Source organism: Lytechinus variegatus, chromosome 19 (genome assembly GCF_018143015.1).
Source record: "Lytechinus variegatus isolate NC3 chromosome 19, Lvar_3.0, whole genome shotgun sequence".
Taxonomy (NCBI): Eukaryota; Metazoa; Echinodermata; class Echinoidea; order Temnopleuroida; family Toxopneustidae; genus Lytechinus; species Lytechinus variegatus.
In genome coordinates, this window is record NC_054758.1 from 3,400,446 (window position 1) to 3,420,501 (window position 20,056).

A 20,056-nucleotide genomic window follows, 5' to 3' on the forward strand; every position below is an offset into this window, starting at 1 on the left:
TTGTAGGCCTGAGCGCTCCATGCTCAAATTGGATTCACATCAATCACATGCAGTTCAGGGGCCTGTTACATAAAAGACTTGTAACCGTTGTAACTGTACCCTTATGGCAACTACCATGGTAACATGGCTCAGTAACCAATTAGAATCAAGGTTTCCAGTTGTAGTTGTCATGATTGTCTGTGGAGCGTTGTGGCCCAGTGGATAAGTCTTCTGACTTTGAAACAGAGGGTTGTGGGTTCGAATCCCAGCCTCGGTGTAATTTCCTTCAGCAAGAAATTTATCCACATTGTGCTGCACTCGACCCCCGTGAGGTGAATGGGTACCCGGCAGGATTAATTCCTTGAATGCATGAGCGCTGAAAGGCAGCTTGAGCTAAAGCCGGGGTAATAATAATAATACAACACACCTTGGAATAGAATATTTCTAGATAGATGGCGCTATATAAATGCCTATTATTATTATTATTATGATTGCCAAGTTACCATAGTTGTAATTCTTTATGAAATAGGCCCCAGGATATCATTTATTATGTCTACAATGCTATGAATAAACAGGACGTGGAAAGAACATTTTTTCTATCTTTTTTCTTTCTTCCAGGTTTGGAGCAGAAGACCGTCGCCCTCTCAGATCAGATAACAGAGATGAAGAGGAAGATGGAGACTGAGTTCCAATCTCTGGTCGAGATGGAGAGAGAGAAAGAAGGGATGACAGCGACTCTTGTGCAGAAAGAAGAGAAAATTGCTTCACTGACCTCTGACCTCCAAGCAGCCTCTGAGTCAAAAGTCACCCTTGAGGTAAGAAGTCTGACGATTGTAACAATCAGCTAAGAATTTTTGGCAAGTGTGTACAGCTACCATACATGTACAATCCCATGTACAGCTACAACCAATTGTGCAACATTTAAATAAAAATCCTTGAACATACATGATAGGATATATAGACTTGATCTGTGATATCTTTGCATACTTGTATCCAACTTCTGGGGAGCGTTTCATGAAAGGACCTGTCAGACGTTTTATCCGACAAGTCCCATTTTATCCGACAGTTACCATAGTAACATTGCCTCACAGCCAATCAGAGTCAGAGAGAGATGTCAGATCTGACAACTTGTCAGACAAGAATGTTGATGAAACACTCCCCTGGACCAAAGCTGAGTAACCTCCCTCTCTTCTTTGAAAGGAATTTATTTGGACATTTGTCCTTTCAGACATTGACAACTTGGGAGCATTTCATGGAAGGACTTCTTGGACGTTTTATCAGACAAGTCCTGTTTTATCCAACAGTTACCACAGGAACTAATACTTTTTAGACAATCAAAATCAAGGAAAGTTGTCAGATCTGAAAACTTGTCACACTAAAATGTTGATGAAACAGTCCCCTGGTCGTCTTTTAAAGGGATTAGTTTGGTTTACTTACAGATGAAGTTTCTAAGCTCTAAATACATGTGGTATTCAGTATTCACGCATTTTATAAGGCCTAGATCAATGACCCAACTATAATCTATTCCAAATTTCGCCTTGAGATATTCCAATGAAAAGTTGCCAGGTATCAGCCCATTTTTTTTATTTTACTTTTGTAGAACACAATATCAGAACTAAAGGAGAGTCTGTCCGTGTTTACAGAAGGAAAGCAGAAGGCTGAGGCTAACCTTGAGATGCTTCAGATGGATCTTGACCAAGCCATTTCACAGATGGAGAACCAATCCTCCATCTCGGCAGCAGAGAAAGCAGACCTTGAGTCAACCATCCAGGATAAGAATAGAGAGCTTTCTAACCTCGAGGAGAAGAGTCGAGAGAAGGATGAAGAGATCACCAAGTTAGGTGGAGAATTAGAGGAGAAAGGCAGGGTGGTTGATCGGCTGGAAGGAGAATTGTCGGAGAAGGGTTATAAAATTGAATCACTTGAGGCAACTGTTGGACAGAAGGATCGGGAGTTGGATATGATGAAGGAAGGGCAGAGCGAAGAAGGAAGGAAGAACGAATCCAAGATGTCATCTTTGCTCCAGCAGATTGCAGAGCTTGAGACAGAGCTGATGAGCACCCAGAGGAGCGTTGATGAGAAGGAGAAACTGGTGGAGAACTTGAAGGAAGAGCTTGAGAAAAGTAGGGGTGAGATGCAGAAGAACTCCCAGGAAGCCAGTGAGAACCTAGAGAAGGTCTCCAAGCAGTTGGAGGATAAGGAGAAACATGCAGGGTCCTTGCAAGAGCAGCTCTTGGATTCTTTGAAGCTTGTACAGACAAGGAGAACTCATACCAGGAGCTCCTCAAGAGGGAGAAGGAGGAATCTTCTGAGATGCAGATCAAGCTGAATCAAGAAGTTTCTCATCTCAAGGATAATCTTGACACATCTCAGAAAGAGGTTGATGACTTGAAGATTAGGTTAGCAGATACCTTGAAGGAAAAGGAGGAGATATTTGAAAGGATGAAGCTTGATGTTGAATCATTGCAGAAGGCCTCGAGTAACAAGGATGAGGAGATTAATCAAGCAAAGACAGAATCTGACAGGGCATTACAGGATTTGACTAACAAACTTCAACTATCTGCTGATGAAAATGTACAATTGCAGGAGCGTGTCAAGAAATTAGAGGTAGAGTTGACAAATGTTGGAGAACAGCTCTCTCATCAGGAAGAGATTGTTACTTCTCTAGATGTTGACAAGAAACAGCTGGAGGAAGCTCTTGGATTAAAAGACCAAAACCTCATGATGATGAGAGAGAAGTTGGATGAAACCATGAGACAAAATCAGGAGCAAGAACAGGTCATCCAGGAAAGAGATTTCACAGTGTCCTCATTGAAGGAACATCTTCAGGATGTAGAAGAGAAGTCTTTGAAATCTGAGGAAAATGTAAAACTGTTGGAAGAAAAGCTTGAATCCTGTTTGAAAGATCTGGAAAATCTCAAAGATACTGTCACACAAAAAGATAAACTGATTACAGATCTGCAGAATGAGATCGGGAGCAGCGCAGAAGAAGTGAAAACACTCAAAGATACCAACATTGATATGGAAAGTCAGTGTCAAAAACAAGTGCAAGAGCTTAACGATCTACAAACAAACATTGATGATAAGAACAATCAGTTGACAATCCTTCAGGATAGACTAAAGGAAATGAAGGAGGATGATGATACCAGACTTGCTTCTATGCAAGCAAGAGAGGATGACATGGAGAAAGAAGTCCTCAGTTTGAAAGAAGAAATGAACAAGCTCCTTGAGAAGAGCCGAGAGGATGCAAGTGAAAAGGAAAGCATTATTATTGAAAAGGACAATAGGATTGTGGAGATGGAGGCAAGGATTGAAGAGTTAAGGACAGAAGAGAAAAACCTGAAAGAAGGAACTGAAAAACTCACAGAGCAACTCTTGAAAGCTACAGAAGCAAGGGATCAGATGCAGATATCTTTAGAGGCTGCCTCTAAAGAAAAAGAACAAGTCAAAGAAGAGCTTACTCTTGCCAAAGATCAAATCAGTGGCCTCCACCAGGTGTTGGTAGACAAAGAGGATGAAGTTGGTCAAATAAGAAAGACCTTAGATGAAAAAGAGAAGGAGAAACAGGAAGAGGTTACAGTGATGCAGGAATCACTCCAAAAAGCACAAAATGAAAAGTCTGGATTCGAGAGCCAGCTTGAAATTGAGAAAGCTGCATTGCAGGAGTCCCTGGACTCACTCAGAAGTGAACTCCAAGATAAAAATGCTCTTGTCAAAGAGATGGAGGAGAAGTTGTTAGAAAAGGAAGCTGCCCAGAAGTTGTTAGCAGACAGATTAGCAGAGAAAGCTGACATTGTGGAACAGCTGACTCAAAAGGTCATTGACAATGAGGAAGTGTCAACAGCAGAACTTCAAAGACTACAAGAGAAGGTCAGGTGTGCGGAAGAAGAAAGGCACACACTGTCTCTCACAATGGAACAGGAGATTGGACAACTCAAAGAACATGTTAACCAATTAGAATCTGAGAAGCAGCGGATAGCAGAAGAGTTGGAACAAAGGAGAGCAGCTCTTGAAAGGATTGGAGTACAGCAGGCAGATAGGGAGCAACTTTTCAATGAGGAACTCAGTGCTGTCCAGGCAGACCTTGCTCGTGGACAGGAAGAAAGGAGAATTGCAGAGGCAGATTTTGAAGAGAAGACAACTGTCCTGGAAAGCAGGGTTGTAGAGAAGGAAGGAGAAATTGCAACCCTGATGGATGACTTAGACCTTGTCAAGAAAAAGATGGAAAGCCTGAGTCAGGATGCAGATGAGAGGGAAAGCAGTCTCCAACTGGAGTTGTCATCCTTAAGGGAATCAATGTCAACCAGCAGTGGTGAAACAGCAGAACTTGTTAAACAGATTACAGAGAGAGACCAGAGGATCAAAGCCTTAGAGGAGGAGTCTTCCACTGAGAAGGAGCAACTCGAGAAACGCATCATGAACCTGAAGGAGAAATTAAAGAAGGCGGTAGCTGAAGTCAAACAACTGAGAAACACTGTAAGTGAGCAAGCCACAAGGATAGAAGAACAATCTTCAAAGATTGAAGAACAATGTGCCAAGATTGAAGATCAGTCTACAAACATTGAAGAACAATTAAGAGAGATTGGAGAGAAGTCTTCAAAGATTGAGGAAGCAGAGGGAAGACTATGTAAACAAGAGGTTGTGGAAGAACAGTTGCAGTCACTCACCCAGGCAACAGATGAATACAAGCAGAAGTTAGATAAGATGAGACGAGAACTTGAAGAACGCGACCTTGCTGTTCAGTCCCTGAAGGAGGTGATGATGTCTCGAGAGGAAGATGTTAATTCTCAAACTGAAATGTTGGATCATAGTCTAGCAGAAGTCAACAAAAAGGTTGATGCCTTGAATGCTGAGATCCAGCAGCGGGATGATGTCGTCCAGGATCTCCAGTCAAGACTTGCAGAGAAGGAAGCAACCTTGGAAGGCTTGGGTCATAGTTTTACCGAAAAAGATTCCTTAATCCAGAGCCTCCAGGATGAGATCGCATCTCAGAAGAACAAAGCAGAAGAGGCGATTCAGACGGCGTCCAGAGATGAAGAAGATGGAGGATCAGGGAAGGATATGGTTGCAAAGCTGAAGCAGGAGATCGAGCAAGGGAAACAGAGATACGGCAAGCTCCTCGCCAAAGCCAAAGATATGAAGACAAAGTTTGAAGTTGCCAACCAAAGGAACCGAGAGTTAGAGGCAGAGGTTGCTAATCATCAGAGAGAGCGAGAGGAGAGGGAGGTTGTCACCCAGCAGCGAGAAGAGGAAGAGAGGTCAAGGAGAGCTGAGGAAGGAGAATCCAAGCAGGAGCTACTAGAGGTCTTGAGAAAGAATGATGAACTTCAAGCACAAGTTTCAGACCTAGAGAGACTCGCCTCTGAGAGTGAACTAGTCTTGCAGGACAAATCGACAGAGCTTCAGGGAGTAACGGAAGAACTACGTATTCTGAAAGAGACTTTATCTCAGAAAGAAGGCAAAATTAGTGATGAAACGGAATGGAAAAGAAATATGATGACTTCCATGGATGACAAAGATGCTGAAATTAACCAACTTAAATCTGAAATACAGGACAAATCTGCACAACTTGATGAAGCCATTGTTGAATTGGACAGTCAAACAAAAACACTTAGTGAGAGGGAGGCAACAAGCCAAAAGCGTCTTGCTGAACTCCAACAAGCTGTATCAGATAGAGACAGTGAAGTCCAAAGACTTGAATCAATTGCATCAGAAAAAGAAAACCTGGTGCAGCAGTGTCAAGAAAAAGAAGATGCCATATCAAGGTTGACTCTCCAGTTAAATGAACAGGCTGTATTAGTTGAAGAAAGACAAAAGGAAGTGGACAATTTGAATGAAAAGTTGAAATCAAGCATGGAGAATTCTGCAGCAGAGCTCCGCGGAACCAAGGAACGCTTGGAGCAGATGGAAACCGAAGTTGCAAGACTCCTACAGGAGAATGCAGCATTGGTGGAGAGAGAAGGATCCTTTAAAGAACAAGTTGGTGACAAGGAGACAATGGGGATCCACCTTGATCAAGCGAAGCAAGAGGTGGCACAACTGAAGATGGAGAACAACGAGATCAAGAGAGAAATGGAGGAGCTCAAGGAAGAGAGAATCAACCTTAAAGAGAAAGAAGAGAACCTCCAAGAGGAGGTGAAAGCAATGGAGGCATCCATCGGTCAGATCAGAGATCTGGAGGCAGCACTGCAAGGAGCCAAACAGGAGCTGGCCATGGTGGAGCAAGAGAGGCAAGAAAGTATGAACGAAGTGAGTAATTTTCACTTGTTTCAAAATACCTTCAATGAAGTTAATTATTTCACTAAATAATTCTAATCATTGCATTTATATTAGTAAAATGAGATTCAGAAAACTTGTAGGGCACCCAGTTCAAATAAACTCATATTTCAAAATGCACTAATGAATCACTAAGAGAGAACAATTAGAAAGTGAAAATAATGTAATATCCATATACTGTATTACACAGCAGGTCATGTGGCATTTATATGGTAAATACCCTTTCCCTGAATCTCTATTATCTTGCATAAATCAAACAATGTGGAAAAAGTTGCTGTCAAATATGGCATATGAGAATTGATAAATTAAAGTGCCACATTGAAAGTCCCCTTCCTCAAGATTGCTTTATAATTTTCTTATTGAATTATGTCATTGTTCATCCACCCCCACCATTTTTTCTTCAGGTTTCCAAGCTAGCAGAGGCTCTAAAGAAAGAACAAAGTTTGAAGGGACGAGCTGAGCAGAGAAGTGAGAAGCTGAAGGAACAACTCCAAAAGATGAAGGAAGCCAGACGAAAGCTTTCCACAGACATGGAAAACCTGAGGCAGGAGAAGGAAGAGACATCGGCAAGCATAGTGAAGCGGGAGATGGATCTGGAAACCCGTCTTGGCACCATGCAGAAAGAGGTAGAGGTCTTGAGGTCATCATCTGAAGACACTAGACAGGAACGGTCATCGCTGGAAGCAGAGGTTGCCAATTTGAGGCTGCAATGCGAGAGATTAACAAAGGAGGGAGATGATTTAAGGAGAGAGAGCGACCTGTTGAGGAAAGTGGTCGAAGAGTCAGGATCACATCTCGATGCGGCAAGGAATGAGGGAGAGACACTTCGGAAGAAGGTTGACGGATTGAACGGTCAGAGGGTGAAGCTAGTGGAGGAGAATCAGAAGCTGAAAGCTGAGATGAAGAGATTGGTTGATGAAGATGAAATCAATAAAGTAGAGTTAGAGGAGTTAAGGACAGGTTTGAAATTGGCTAAAGAGAAGGGAGACAAGCTGGGAAGTGAACTCAAAGAATTGGTTAGATCTAGAGGAAAAGAAGGTGATGGCTTGAAGGAGAGGCTCAAGTCCGTTGAATCTGAGTTGGAGGCACAGCAGAAACTATGGGAGGAGAAGTACGAGACCGACGTAACACGATACGAAAACAAGGTTGCAGAACTGACGGAGGAATTACGGAAGGTAAATGATGATGTGATAAGTGTGAATGTCGAGATTGGGAAGATCACAACGGAGCGTAACTCTCTGCAGGTCATGAACTCTGAACTTGCCAGTACCCTCACGTCGGCCGCAGAGAAGCTCCAGGATGCGGATAGAGCCCTGATGGAAGCAAAGAGCGAGGTTGGACACCTCGAAGGCCAGCTCGAGGATTTAAGAGGTTCCAGTGAAGGTGCAGAGCAGCTTCAGCAACAGAAGGCTCAGCTTGAGAGGGATCTTGCGCAACTCTCCCAGGAGAATCTAGATCTCCAGGAGGAGCTGGAGAACTGCCACATGGAGATTGATGAAGTCGGACAGGAGATGAGGGATCAACGTGAAGAGAAGAAGCTGATGGAGAGGCGGATTGCTGATATCGAGGCGTTCGGAAAGAACGAGGTCCAACGTCTCCAGGAGAAGCTGTCCCTGGATGTGAGGGCAGTCCAGGATGAGAAGGCATCTGTTGTCGAGGAGAAGGAAGCTCTTCAGACACAGCTGGAGGATGCTCTGAGTGACAATAGCATACTTAAAGAAGATGGAGAAACAATGAAGGTAAAAAAATTGAATTATATTATTTGTGTAATTAAATAATGATGCTAGATTACATTAATTGTTCACACAAATAAGCCAGTGTACTTTATAATGTACATTCATCCCATTCATACATACATACATACATTATAGGAATTATGCAGTGCATTTCCATGACAGCATGCTCATTACACAATTCAATATGAATCTAATAAAAAAAACATAATTATGACAATCAAAATGTTTACGGGAACCCTATTGAAGATGTGATACTCTTGGTAATGAGAGCTCTTAACTCTTTTTTTTTTGCCGTTTTCACAGAAATTGACAGAAAGACAGCAAATATTACAGGAAATTACCGGTTCTTCATCCAAAATCTTTCACATCAGCCTTTTGTTGTGCAATCATTTGTTGATATAAAAACGTTTTTAACACCTGAAATGTAATAAAACCTTAATTTTTTAAGTCTCTGTTCATTTGTTTTTACTCCAATTATTGAAATCATATTATTTTTATCCTGAAGTACCACTTTAAAGCAATATGAATTGGTTTGACTCTCGTCGGTGAATAAATTTTTCATATTTTATTTCCTTTCTCTATTCAGGAAGAGAATGAGAGACTACAGGAGGCATCGGAGGCAGTTGCCAAGCAACGAGATGAGTTGAAGGAGGAGTTGGTTGTATTGTCTTCCAGAATACTTGGTTTAGAGCAGCAGCTGATGGAACAAGGCACGGTGGATGAGAGGTGGGTCTTATTCTCTGAGATCGTAAAGTTTATTGATGATATTTGGGGATGATTCCTCCAAATAATCATTATGTACATCAGGGCTCCTTCTTTCAAAGAGTCAAGATTGATCTAATCAATCGTAGCTCTATGGAAATCCGTCAGTGTCATAATTTTTTCCAGAAAATATTCACAATATCCATTGTAAACAAGGAAAATCACACTGAATTTTTGTCATCACTTGAGGGAGCTCTTGTACAAAATTTTCTGACAAACTCTAGAGATACTGACATAAATAAATGATGGATGTAAAAAAAATATATATACATACATGCATACATTTGAAATCGACTTTGTTTATTAATTGATTGATGGGGGAATGGCTCTGTTTAATATATCTGATGCAGATACTTCATTGTTATGTTTTGTTTTTGGTGGCTTTTTATGTAACAGGTTGCAAAAGTTGCAAAGCTCTGAGCAGAAAATGAGAGAAGATCTTGCTCGGTCTGCTGAAGAGAGAGACAGAGCATTGCAAGGGATACATCAGAGAGAGATTAGGTAAGGAATGGAGGATAGTTGATGTTATATACCTCATACTAATGGGGTGTTGCAAGAAACTTGCAATCACTTGCAAGTCTATTTTTGGTCCCTAGATCAATAATATATCATGTAGGTCATTGCTAATTAGTGATTGATTTTTCATCTGCTCCTGGAAACAAGAAGTTTAATCTGATTTGCTACAGCTTACATTGATCTATCAGTTGTAAAATTAAAACAGAATATTTGCAATTGATCGCAAATATTTTCTTGCATCATACCTAAGACTGTTATCTCTGATAGGTCAAACTGCATCATCTGATGTGGTGCTTTTCCATCTATCATCGTCTCAGGGGTTTAAATTACTGTACATTTCTTCTATCAAACTCTCTGATAGTACTCATAACCCCTGAGGGCAGGAACAAGTACGCACGCTTCTAGCTGGCTTGAGCGAACTGGCTGCACTGCTGCTGCTTGGTCATGTATGCGCAGCCAACAGAACACTGGGGCCCGAATTCTGAAGTCAGGTTTAACTTAGAACATGGTCTAACTCTGCTAAAATTATGGGGAAGCCAAAAGTGTCCAAATTTTTACTAAGTTGTATGTTTCTTACGTTTAATGTGCTCTTTCCTGATTCTTCAATGGTGAAGACAATCATCTATTTATACTTGGACAATTATGAATGATTTGAGAGTCAAATGAGCTGAAATATGAGATCTCTTCCATTAGTGATTTATGTAACAATTGGCTATCCATACTTAAACCACAACTTTAAACCTGAGTTTAAGTTAAACATGAGTTCAGAATACGGGCCTGGCTGGCCAACTGGATTTATCAGTTGGCCAGTGGCAGAGCAGCCCCGGGAGTGCTTCTTGTTTAAATTACAAATTTAAGTGATGTAGCAAATCAAATTGAGATTAATACACTAGTGGTCCTGATATTCAATCGATTTGGGGATACAGTTATGTAATTATCGATGAGGTATATAAAACAAAAAGGGACTGCTCTGTAATTGGAATCATTGAAATATTATCACTCCCTCAGTGTTTTTCATTCCGGCCCTTCTATCAGATCACCCCTCGGCCAAGACCTCGAGTGATAGATGGTTGGGTATGAAAATCACCTCTGGAATGACGATTTACACAGTAGGGCCGTCTGCACCATCCCGAGTTTTCAAATTAGCGCGCTTTTTCTGATCCAGCAAAGTATGCCGGATCAGAGCAATCTGAACGATCTGGGGAGCGTTTCATCACTATTTTCATCCAAAAAGTTGTCAGATCTGACATCTTTCCTCGATTCTGATTAGCTGAGAGGCACTGTTCCTATGGTAACTGTCGGATAAAATGTCCGACAAGTCCTTTCATGAAACACCCCCCTGAACAATCTCAAGATTATTTGCAGTGGAGACCAATTATCACGCTAGTTCATAGGATTAATCTCGAGATTGCAATCCCAAGTCAACTTGGGATTATTTGCAAAAAAGCGCACTATTTTACGAATTATCGCGCTAATTCGTAGGTGCAGGCGCGCTTGGGATTATTTATTCGCAACATCAGACCACAATGCATTGATGCCTCGCTCTAGCAGGAATCCCTCTTCTTGCAATGGTGGAGACGGGGTTTCTTGAATCTCGAGATAAATCGCGAAGAGGGCTAATCAGGCTAAAATCTCGAGATTGAGCAAACTCGGGATGGTGCAGCACCGCCTAGTCATCCTCATGTGCAGTCAATATTTGTATTATGTAAAACAGCAGGAGAAGAAGAATGATTGAAGAAGATGTAAAAGGAAGAGGAGATGATGAGAAGAGGAAGAGGTGAATGGGAAGAAGGAGAAGGAGAACAAAAAGAGATGATGGAAAATGAAGAATTAAAGGAGAAGGAAGGAAGAAAGAAAGGGAAACCTGAGAAGTAGATAGGGTAGAGAGGAGGAGATGATGAGAAGTGGAAGAGGTGGATGGGAAGGAGGAGAAAAAAACAAAAAGAGATAAAGAAAAATGAAGATGAGTGAAAAGGAGAATGAGGTGGAGTAGGGTGTGGATGAGATTAAAAAAGGAAAGGACATGAGTAAAAAGAACAGTGATTCTTGAATTTAATTTGCCTGAGAAAGCATTTAGGATTAGCACATGAAATTTTAGTTTTCTTTGCATTGTTTAATTTTTTTTTTACCTGTTCAGATGTGAAACATTAACCCAGAGAGTTGCCGGACTTGTTGAACAAAACAAGAGTTTAAAGGGACATCTCAGAAATATGGATCGTAATGTCAAAGACATGGAACGACAAATCACAAATCTGGATGATGAGAAGGCTGCCCTCGTTAGGCAGGTTGAAGAAAGAGAGGTCAGCATCAGTAGAACAATGGTAAGTACTCTGGGTGTATTTTTTCTACTTTTTAATATTTTATTTTTGTAATACTAACATTTACTCTATTGTTATATATTTATGAGACTACTGAAATTCTTGCGCCTGATTGGCCAAGAGCAGCGAAAATCACTGTCAAGCTGTATCGTGAAAAGCTCCCCACATCAATTCATCTCCCTTCCTTTGCTTCCTGTAGGTTGAAGAACCCCCGATGGTCGTTGAGGAAGCCATGGTCCAGCGAAGCGCCCCGGTCCAGGAACAGATGGCCCTACCACCTGACCCCTTGTCCTCGGGTCACGGGGTCATGGAGGAAGAGGTCACAATGCTCAAACAAAAGTAAGATACCAATTCTACTTGTCAATTTAAGTAAGAGATTTTGAAAGGCAGTTGCATAAATTATGTCATTTGCCAAACCCCCTATATGCGAGACTTTCCTGAAAACTGAGGGTCCAATGCAGGCCAAGAAATAATTTTTTTTATGGGCCTACTTTCAAAAATTTGCAACATCGGAAAAGGATTTTCCATGTTTTGGTTTTTTTTTTGTTCTGGGTTATTTTGAGCATTTTAGGGTCAAAATCCCCTGGAGCCCCTGTGTAATTTCTCTTGTCCAATGTAAATGTTTACTGCCATTACATGAATAATGTCAGTATCGTTGTGTAATTCATTATCTGATTGTTGCTTTACCAACTCAGCTGCAGTCTGCAGAGCTGCAAAGTAGTATGGATTTTCCGTACTTATAACTGAAAAATGAGAAGAATACTAATGGTTTCATGCAAAATACTGATTTCGAAAATTCCAGCTTTGTGTGTTGTCCTATGGTATTTCTTTCAAAATACTGATTTCCTCTTCAAAATAATTATTTTCAGCTTTAAAAACACTGAAACGTTATTGTTCAGGTTGGCAGCCCTGATAGTGTCTTTATGTTTTCAAGTGACAGTGATTAAATAATTCAAAGTCCAAACCTAATTTGATTTCTTCATAGATGTGTTCACATGTTTATTTTGTGTTCACACTTTCATTTTTGTGTTCATACTTATATTTGTGTATGGTTTTTTCCTATGTACAGGTTAGAGAATATGGAGCAGGAGAGAGCAATGCTTGTCAAAGAGTGTGCACAGACAGAGGTAGTTGTATATTGAAATGTTTCTAACGCCTAACACTGTGAGCAAAGCTGTGCAAAATTGACTAAATTTGCAGGGTTTTTTAGCCGATTTGTTGCTGTTTCATATATGAAACCCTATGGATGAAAAAAATTGTCATTTTTTCTAGCTGTTTTTCAAAAGGTCTAGTAATGGCTATAAATAGGGAGAGAAAACTGCTACAAAACATCAACATTTGAGATGATGAGAAGTGTGGATGAATAAAATTGTGTGCTTTCAACATGTAAATTTCTGCTTTGTTATTTTAAAAATACCAAAACAGTGTTGAAAAAGACACTCCTGTTAATGCAAAATTCATCACTATTTCTTTTCATATAAAATAAGATGAATTATTGAAAAGCTGAATCGTTCAATCCATTTTGAATGAGTCATAGAAGGGTTTGGAAGGCCGAATTAACGACTTCAAATCTGTTTAAACTTTTTAAAAGTTGGTAACTTCTATTATTGGAATCCTACTAACAATTGATAAGGTCTAATAGTCTACTGCTCATTCCCATCACTCAATGAAAGTGGTCTGCAAATGCAGCCTAAATTCCCTGTCATAGTCTTTTGTACAGAATTTGATGATGATCTACAGCATTTATATCGCATTATATTTCTGTTGAAAACATTTCCCTCTTTCAGCAACTCTTCCTTTACAGCAACTTGTATTTGTGTTAGTCTTGTGTTCAGACCCACTTGTCAATCAAAGTTTCAACCAGGGTCTGTGTCTGCAGACTAGGGGTCAATCCTCTTATCTCCCCCTGCATAAGGAATTTGGAATTGGGAGGTCCATTAAGTATGCTTTGGGAAAGAGAGTTTCCATACATCAACATCTAGTTTGGACTACTTAGTAGATAAAATGCAATCATGGGTCCATTTTTTTATAAATGATTTGAGTGATTCAAAATAATTAATCTCCTTTTTTTTACTTCTATCCTAAATTAAAGGCATCCCTACAGTACGAGAGAGAGCAACGAGTCTTTGCTGAGGATGCATTGCGTAACACACAGGACCGTCTAAGAGAGCAGAAGAGGACATCGCACCATCACCTCTCGTCGTCCTCGTCAACGAGGAAGGAATATAGTCTATACATTGATTCCGATGATGAGGAGACCCAGCTGATGGTCAAGGCTTATAAAGCCGGACATCAACTGAGTGAGTATACTCTCTTCTGATTGGTCAAGTGCCAACGGGCAATATTGGAATATTATATGTTGGAATATTAATTAACTTATTCCTATCCATAGCTAAAACCAGTAGTAATGGATTCTTAAGGCCTGTCACATCATTCCGTCCAAGCTTTGTGGATGATTGGTTGCAACCTTCTACAAAGTTTTGAGCATTTTCAAAAAGTTTTTTTGTGTGTAAATCAGACTTGCTCTTCTGCGGGAACTGCAGTGAGACGCTCACGAAATACTATCAATGTAGGCGACTTTTGGGGAGCAAACTTAGTTACTCTCAGTGCTTGCACAGAACGATGTGACAAAACATAAAACATTTTTGTTTCCTGAAAATGGCTTATTTTCTTGTAATTATGTTTTGCGACAAATCTAACAGTACAGAGTTCAGGCAATAACAATATAATTTAATTGCATTTGAAGGTAAAAATGAAGGCAATCTATGAAGCAGACATGCAAACCATGAAAATGTTCGTAACAAAATTTCATTTGTTTTTGACCGGTGATTTTGATCAGGGATGTCTATACCATGTAGCCTGCTATCAGTGAGATGAGGGGAGGACATCGATTTCTTGGAGTTAAAGCTAATTTTTTTTTTCTGAAACTTGACAATCCAAATTTGTTGCAATATTGGTAAAGCTGGTAAATCTTGTATTATATGACACCTAGATAGATCCTTGTCATTTGATAGGTTGTTTAATATTGATCATTCAACCCATTTTTCAATGAATTCATCAATCGTGTAATTTTGGATCCATACGATTTTGTCAATAGCATGTACACACTGAGACTGCAGGCACAAGTAAAACTACTTGTGTTTGTAGCGCGCATGTTGTATGTACGCGGCAATCAACAGATCAAGCTTGCACTGCATTAGCATATTTTGCATCGAAATTGATAGATGATTTGATTGATATGAAAAAAAATATATTTTAGGTGTCATATAAACCAAATAATGTTCTTTTCAGTCGTGCAATGGACAGAATACTTCATTCAGTGAAAGATGAAATAAATTATTCATTCAACGAGGCGTAGCCCAGTTGAATGGATCATTTCATCTTTCACCTCATGAAGTATTCTGTCCATTGCACTCATTAACATTTTTTATTTGTATAATGAATATTGTCTATTCATTTAATTCTCAATTTCCTTATTTTTTAATATCACCATTTATGCTGAGCTCATATATATTTGTTCATTTTCTAGCTCGTCATGGTAACACAGTTGCTAACAAGTTGAGGAGGTGTTTCAAGGGTCAAGGGTAAGTGGTATTCCATCACCTTAATATTAAAAAGAGAAAAATACATTTTGATGACATGTGGGGGCGCTGTAGTGTTTTCCAATCTCGTCTTTCAATCAGAGGGACATGGGTTCGAACCCTAGCTATGGCGTGTTTACCTTCAGCAAGAAATTTACCCACATTGTGCTGCACTCAACCCAGGTGAGGTGAATGGGTACCCAGTAGGATAAATTCCTTGAACGCGCTGAAAGGCAGCTTAATTTTGCGTATCAGTTGCAGGCCCATTCTAGTCGGTATGCAAATGAGGGGACTGGTGACATCAACCACTCACTATTTCTTTTGTATTTTATGATATCAAAATATAAATTTTTTATTCACGTCCTACTAGTATTTCGATGCACTTTGGTATTATGGTTTTCTCTTTTTATCCAAATCCACTTAATGTGGGGTAGGACTTGATCTTCAGTCCAGTTTTCAGAATTCCGGTTTAATTTAAACTCTGGTTTAAATTTGTGGTTTAAGTATGGATAGCCGATAGTGGCATAAATGTCTCACTGTATAATTTCAATGTATCAGCTCATTTTTTTTCTCAAATCATTCTTAACTGTTTCAGAGGATAAATAAGATAGATTTCTTCACCATTCATGAGTTAGGAAAGAGCACAGTAGTCATAAAGAAATGTACAATGTAAGGAAAATGTTGACATTTTTAGCTTTCCATAATTGTAGCACAGAGTTGGACTATGCTCTAAATGAAACCAGACTTCAGAATACAGGCCTCAGTGTTTTTTCTTTCGTTTCCTTCCTCACAGGAGCTTCACCCGGGCAGTCCGCAGCGGAATCCAACCGAGGTCACTCATGGCGGTATACGCTGCAGCTATTCACATCTTCCTCTTCTATCTACTAGCATTCCATTGCTAACACAGGCACTTAAAACGAACTGCCTCTCTCCATCCAGGAGATGTAAATGGAGAGGACAATATGATCTAGGCACTTAAACTGAACTGCCTTTCTTTACCCATGAATGTTAATGGAGAAGACAGTGTGAAAAAAGCACTTAAAAGGAACTGCCACTCTTCACCCGGGAGCATAAATGGAGAGGACAATGTGAGGAAGGCACTTAAAATGAACTGCGTCTCTTCATGCAGGAGTATAGAGAGAAAGAGGTTAATGTAAATCATTTTCAAGTCATTGCCACTCGTCACCCGGGAGTGTAAATGGTGAAGACAATGTGATCAAGGCACTTAAAGTGAGCTGCCGCTTTTCATCCAGGAATGTAAAGAGAGAGTCCATTGTGATCAAGGCATATTTAACTTGTTGTCACTCTTCATCCGGGAGTGCATTTCAAGTGAAGAACAGTGAGCATCACTCCTGTTACATTCGCCTGCAACTGTCAGCTTTATCTCTGTCCTCGATGATGCCATTGGTAACCCAGGCATTTAAAATCAACTGCCTCTCTTCACTTAGGAGTGTAAATGGAGGTGGTGTGAGAAAGGCATTTTAAACTAATTGCCTCTCTTCATCCAAGAGTGCAAAGAGAGAAAATTTGAAATTCTTTGCTGCTCTTTATGAGGTGCAGGGGAATAAAGATTTGTTGCATTACTTATTTTCTAAAACGGGTCTATGTGAAGCAAAGAAAATTCTGATAGGTGTTTGATAAAGCTGTTCACAAAGTCATGCATGGCTGTAACATGTTCTTATGTGCTAAGTCAGCTACATTGGAATGTATCATCTAGCACAAGAAATGGTCACCAGTCACGACTGTAGTATGTTCTTAGGCGTTACAGTCTGATACGTTGGAATATATCATCTAGCATAAGAAATGGTCACCAGTCAAGCCTAAGTCATCTGTAATATACAAATAGCTTTTGGAACACCCTCCAGGGTTTATATATATCTATTCAACTAACTATACAGGTCACAGAACACATTTAAGCTATGAAGATTTATTAAGGTTTCAGGAATGTGGACCTTGATATTGTTTGGTAAGAATGGTTGGGGTTAAATGCAACCATTTTATGTCATAATTCTGCTATTATGAGAATGTTTTCATCAATCTAATGGTGCTCAGGGGATCATTTCATTAAAAGATTTGTCAGATGTTTTATACCACAAACTTTGCTTTATCTGATGGTTGATATAGTAACTGTCGGACACCTGTCCTTTTCAGCCAATCAAAATCAAGGAAAGCTGTCCTATTTGGGGAGCGTTTCATCAACAATTTGGTCTGAATATTGTCAGATCAAGTTGTCCAATCTGACAACTTTCCGTGATTTTAACTGACTGAGAGGCTCTGTTACTTTGGTACCTTTTGGATAAACCAGTTGGATAAAACATCTGGCAAGTTCTTCTTGAACGCTCGCAAGACTCTTGTCAGATGACGAATATTTGTGCACACTCACTTGAAAGAACTTGCTAGTATCTTAAAAAACTCTTATAAAAAAAAGTATACTGTAAGGGGCTTGTAGCATCAGACTAACAATTATGTTTGTTTTTGCCAATATATGTTCCATAAAAGCCTTGCTTATGATTGGTTGCGAGTGATGTTACCATGGTTACACTATGAGGCCCAGAATTGTCTACATGCAGAAAAAAAAACTTATACGTTATTTCATGCAATGCTTCATTCCCTTCATCAATGCATGTAACTTATAACTTGTTGCCTTCATATACTTATATACATATTTTTATATTATCGATGTAAACATATTTTGTCAACATTTGTGATAAAAATAATATTAAACTGATCTTTGCCTACTGGAAATTGGTGGTTCTTATCCAAAGATAATTGGAATTGTATGGGTTGGATTGTTATGTAAAATTATACGTATTTTATCCGTTGCCAATGAAATGAAGAAAACAATAGGATGGAAAAGGAGGAGAGACAATATTAATTGATTAAGTAATCAAAATACTAACTGTTCTTTTGGGGCAGGATTTTGTGTTTCTTATGAATTTATAAAATGTACTGCATGTTTAATCAAAAATACCTCAAAAGGGGGTATTATATAAGTGTCAAATGCAGCAAAGTTTATTGATATTTTTTCTAACAATATACAATTTATTCTTCCTAAATGTTGGTTAAATGTTATAGTGTTAATTTGAAGAAGATTTAATGTAGTAGTATGCTGAAAGATGATTAATATCAAGTGCTGATTAGATAGTGCATATAATACGTTTACTGCAATATTAGTTGAATACATAGTAGAGGTATATAGGTACATGTACAACATCTAGAGATGCAAGTGATATATTTTACAATCTCTGTAACTTTTTGTACATGATTTCCCATAGACTTACAGTTACAATTACATTTATAATTGATTGTGTCTCTTGTGTCACAGGGCTTTAGATATATTGAGAACATATGATTTCTTGTGTGTATTCAAAATGTGCAATGGTTGTTTAGTATTGATTGAATTAGAAATGCTAGAATACTGGATGATTTCTAGTTTTGTTTAGTTTTTCTCTTTATTTTATCCAAGATAATTGACTAAGTGCTAACACTTTTTGTCCTTGGACCGGTTTCACAAAGCCACTATTTGAACCACCCATGGAAACCTTGATTGTGATTGGCTGCTGAGCCTTGTTACCATGATTACATGTAGTTGCCATTGGTTGGCAACATTACTACGCATACATTCGTAATTCTGAAGGTTCATAATTCCGAAGGTTCATTAGTCCGAAAACGAAATGAGGTTCGTTAGTCCAAAAACAAAGTGAGATTCGTAATTCCCAAGGTTTGTTAATCCGAAAACGAAACGAGGTTCGTAATTCCGAAGGTTTGTTAGTCCGAAAACGAAATTACGTTTTCGGATTAACAAACCTTCGGAACAACGAACCTTATTTCGTTTTCGGACCAATGAACCTTCGGAATATCGAACCTTATATCGTTTTCAGAATAACGAACCTTCGGAATAATGCCACAAATGTTCGGATTAATGAACCCTTTTACGTTTTCAGATTAACGAACATCAAGGTATAGGCAATTTACGTGTTTCGGAATTACGAAGTGTAACCACATTACTATAGCTGTAATTCTTTCTGTAAAAGGCCCCCTGATACCTGTTGCCCATTGAAAGATTAACTTACAGTCAACTATTTCAGTTCATCAGTTATCTACAGCAATAATGATGTTGCATTTCTAACCCTTTATCAGAAGGGTCTAGAATAAATGACTGAATTAGGAATTTATATATATTTATTTTCTCGTATGCATGTTTATGGAGCCAATCCATTGGGGTTTTTTTGGGGGGGTTATCACCTTTTGTTGATAAAAAGAGAAACAATTTTAACACGCCCAGGTTATCTGTTCTAGATGAACAGTATACAGGGCAACATAAAATGTATGTTATTTTTATCATGATAGTTGGATTAGTTATTTTTAGTGTATTGTAACACATTGTGTTGCTATGTTATTCTTAAACATTTATTTTTTAATCACATTCAGTTAACTGTCACCTCTTTCTATTAAAACAATATTTTTAGAAGTAATTAGCATTAATTATTTTATTGACTTCACAACTTTATTTTGTTTATTTCAAGAAGTATGTGTAATAGGTGTGGTTAAGAGTAAATTCTTAGAAGTCTGAAATAATTTGTGAGGGAAACTATTTAATCCAACTATTAAATCTCAATTATTAAACCTCTTCTTTTTTGCTAAGATGACAAGGTATTGCATGGACTAAGCTGATCATTCTGAGGTGTTTAATTGTTGTTTCAGTTGCCCAAACATGGAGGAGTAGTGTGTGTCCAGTGCTTTTAAACCAAAAGGAAAAGACACAATATATTATTGGATTGGATTTAATAGTGAGGAGCTACACTGGAGATTTTATGTTCTTTTGAGGGGCTCTATGCCTTTCTGTCGGTCAGTCGGTTATTATATATTTAAGCAGAAATTATAAAGA

At 39.0% G+C, this 20,056-nt stretch overlaps 1 protein-coding gene across 1 annotated transcript in view; it reads left to right on the forward strand.

Moving 5' to 3' along the window:
* LOC121405942 (golgin subfamily A member 4-like) overlaps positions 1-18,851 on the forward strand; it is a 48,354-nt gene extending 29,503 nt beyond the window's left edge. The window contains 12 exon segments of the mRNA XM_041596933.1: positions 598-794; positions 1,580-2,231; positions 2,234-6,228; positions 6,660-7,994; positions 8,578-8,717; positions 9,150-9,254; positions 11,407-11,590; positions 11,787-11,926; positions 12,657-12,714; positions 13,680-13,887; positions 15,117-15,171; positions 15,962-18,851. Coding sequence (XP_041452867.1) covers positions 598-794; positions 1,580-2,231; positions 2,234-6,228; positions 6,660-7,994; positions 8,578-8,717; positions 9,150-9,254; positions 11,407-11,590; positions 11,787-11,926; positions 12,657-12,714; positions 13,680-13,887; positions 15,117-15,171; positions 15,962-16,070 — 7,178 coding nt within the window. The 3' untranslated portion in view covers positions 16,071-18,851.
* The last annotated feature ends 1,205 nt before the right edge of the window (positions 18,852-20,056 follow it).